The sequence below is a fragment of the Pisolithus orientalis genome (genome assembly GCF_024613125.1).
Source record: "Pisolithus orientalis strain OTSU chromosome Unknown F5J12scaffold_23, whole genome shotgun sequence".
Lineage (NCBI taxonomy): Eukaryota > Fungi > Basidiomycota > Agaricomycetes > Boletales > Pisolithaceae > Pisolithus > Pisolithus orientalis.
The window spans coordinates 1-1,841 of record NW_026260804.1 but is presented as its reverse complement, the minus strand read 5'-3'; the positions used below and the strand labels follow the sequence as shown (position 1 = coordinate 1,841).

General features: G+C 50.5%; 2 protein-coding genes across 2 annotated transcripts; one reads left to right on the top strand and one right to left on the bottom strand.

The window, feature by feature from the left end:
• Positions 1 to 394: 394 nt before the first annotated feature.
• Positions 395 to 1,126, bottom strand: F5J12DRAFT_723468 (AAA domain-containing protein; the record flags this gene model as incomplete). The annotated part of the gene is made up of 1 exon (XM_051741453.1): positions 395 to 1,126. The coding sequence occupies one exon, from the start codon at positions 1,124 to 1,126 to the stop codon at positions 395 to 397; it is 732 nt and encodes a 243-aa protein (XP_051598201.1).
• Positions 1,127 to 1,281: 155 nt separating this feature from the next.
• On the top strand, positions 1,282 to 1,836 carry F5J12DRAFT_233565 (uncharacterized protein). Its single transcript, XM_051738502.1, has 2 exons — positions 1,282 to 1,680; positions 1,735 to 1,836. Exons 1-2 carry the CDS (start codon positions 1,335 to 1,337, stop codon positions 1,764 to 1,766), a joined length of 378 nt encoding a protein of 125 aa, XP_051598200.1. The 5' UTR covers positions 1,282 to 1,334; the 3' UTR covers positions 1,767 to 1,836.
• Positions 1,837 to 1,841: the final 5 nt, after the last annotated feature.

Sequence of the window (1,841 nt, the reverse complement as noted above, 5' to 3'; positions counted from 1 at the left end):
AATCACCCAATATATCTCTGTAGAATTGTCAAAGAGTGTAGTGAGACTACGCGAGCATACCGTACGGACTCTCAAAATACAAACTCCGCAGCATGGCAGAGCGGTGGCTTGCCAGGATCACAAACAAAGTAAAATACCAAAGCCGGCAAGCAACTGTGTAGCGAGACTACGCGAACATACCGTACGGACTCTAAGGGAGATGGAATACGACCGCTGAGTTTCAAGCAAGGACAAAGGGACACGAACAACGTAACGTACACGACACCATGGTTCTGGAATATCTGGGTTACATACCACACATCGTACTACGACTACAGCGAGGAGCAGCGACCAGTTGCCCACGACCACTATTGACTTGCTCATTCCATGACCTCTATATCTTCCACTTCTTCGGCTAGGGTCTCATTTCTCGGCCGGAGTTCGTGACTGGACGATGGCCTTCAGTATCGGGATAACACGCTGAAGTAGACTTACTGACCCTGGGTCGAGTGGCCGGTGTCTGGGAGACATGGGGCCGCTGAGCCAGTAATATACGTTCCTCCAAAAGCCTTACTCTATCTTCGATCCTCTTGGTTTCCGCTCCCATCTCTTGGTATTTGATCCCAAATTTATCGAGTACTTGACGGAAGACTTTGATGCAACGTTCGTGATTGTCCAAGTTCCGCACGCCGTCGTCCACCAGCCACTCTTCCACAGGGTTCAAGAGTAGGAAGATGGCATCCTTGTAGCGACGGAGTGCCATTTGGAATGCAGGTATGTTGGCCAGCATATCCTCCTTCTGCCGTGCCTCGCCCTCACCCTTCGCGGTCATAATAGCATAGACGATGGGGTCGATGCCAGAACGGTCGCTAAGGATGAGTCCTTCATTGTTTCCCCAGCGTGCGCGCGCAAAAGCATTGGCTTCTTTCTCCAACTGTGCCAACATAATTGCCCTTTGCATCTCTATCGTGCCCACATCTGCCCTTGTGTAGCCCTTCGACCGCATCACTTGGCGCGCTACCTCAGTGATATAGCACCTCGTAGACAGTCCTACGGACTTCGCGACCGCGTTGCAGAGCGTAGTCTTTCCCGTAGACGATGGGCCTATCACGTACACTTGAGTGGGTGAAACTTGTCTGTCTGGCATGCTGTCGCACTCGCTGAATGGTTGGGCAAACAACGATTTGGGCGCCAATCGGCCGGACCGTGACCCCATCAGGCACCGCGGAAGTCAAGATGCATGCCAAATGCTTCGATGGCTGAGCCGTGCATTGAAAGCAGCTCGAACTCGTGGCCACACAAAAACCAATCATCCACATCCACGCTCTCTCGCTTTGAACATTGCCTGACATTCTATGTACACACTTCTTGAAAATCCTCCTCACGATCAGGAGACATGGCGCTTCACTTTGCCCCAAACACATCTCACCCCTCCAAGGAGAAGGAGGGACGATAATAGGATTTTCGGCAAATTTATCAAGTTTGCGCCGGAGGCAATCACCCTAAGCATCCTCCAGTTTCCGAGCAACCGCGTTCTGCACAGCGATGATCCAGACAAGTTCATTCTTGTTTCCTTCGAGAAACTGCGATTCCCTCAGGGTGGCCTGAAGATCATAACAGGATACATAAACCGGTTGATGCAAGCGGGTTTGTTTATCAACGATACTCAGTATCGCTTTTACCCACAGCAACAGTCAGCTGGTAAGCGATTGCTGATACTAATCGCGACTGGCAATTGTATTGAGAAAATTGTAGCGAAGCAGGACATGCTTCATGAGGGAAGCTAATAGTGATGCTGAATTGGACGAGAGAATATATCAGATGGGTGACTTTGGCAAGATAATGAGTGCCGCAAAAGTGAG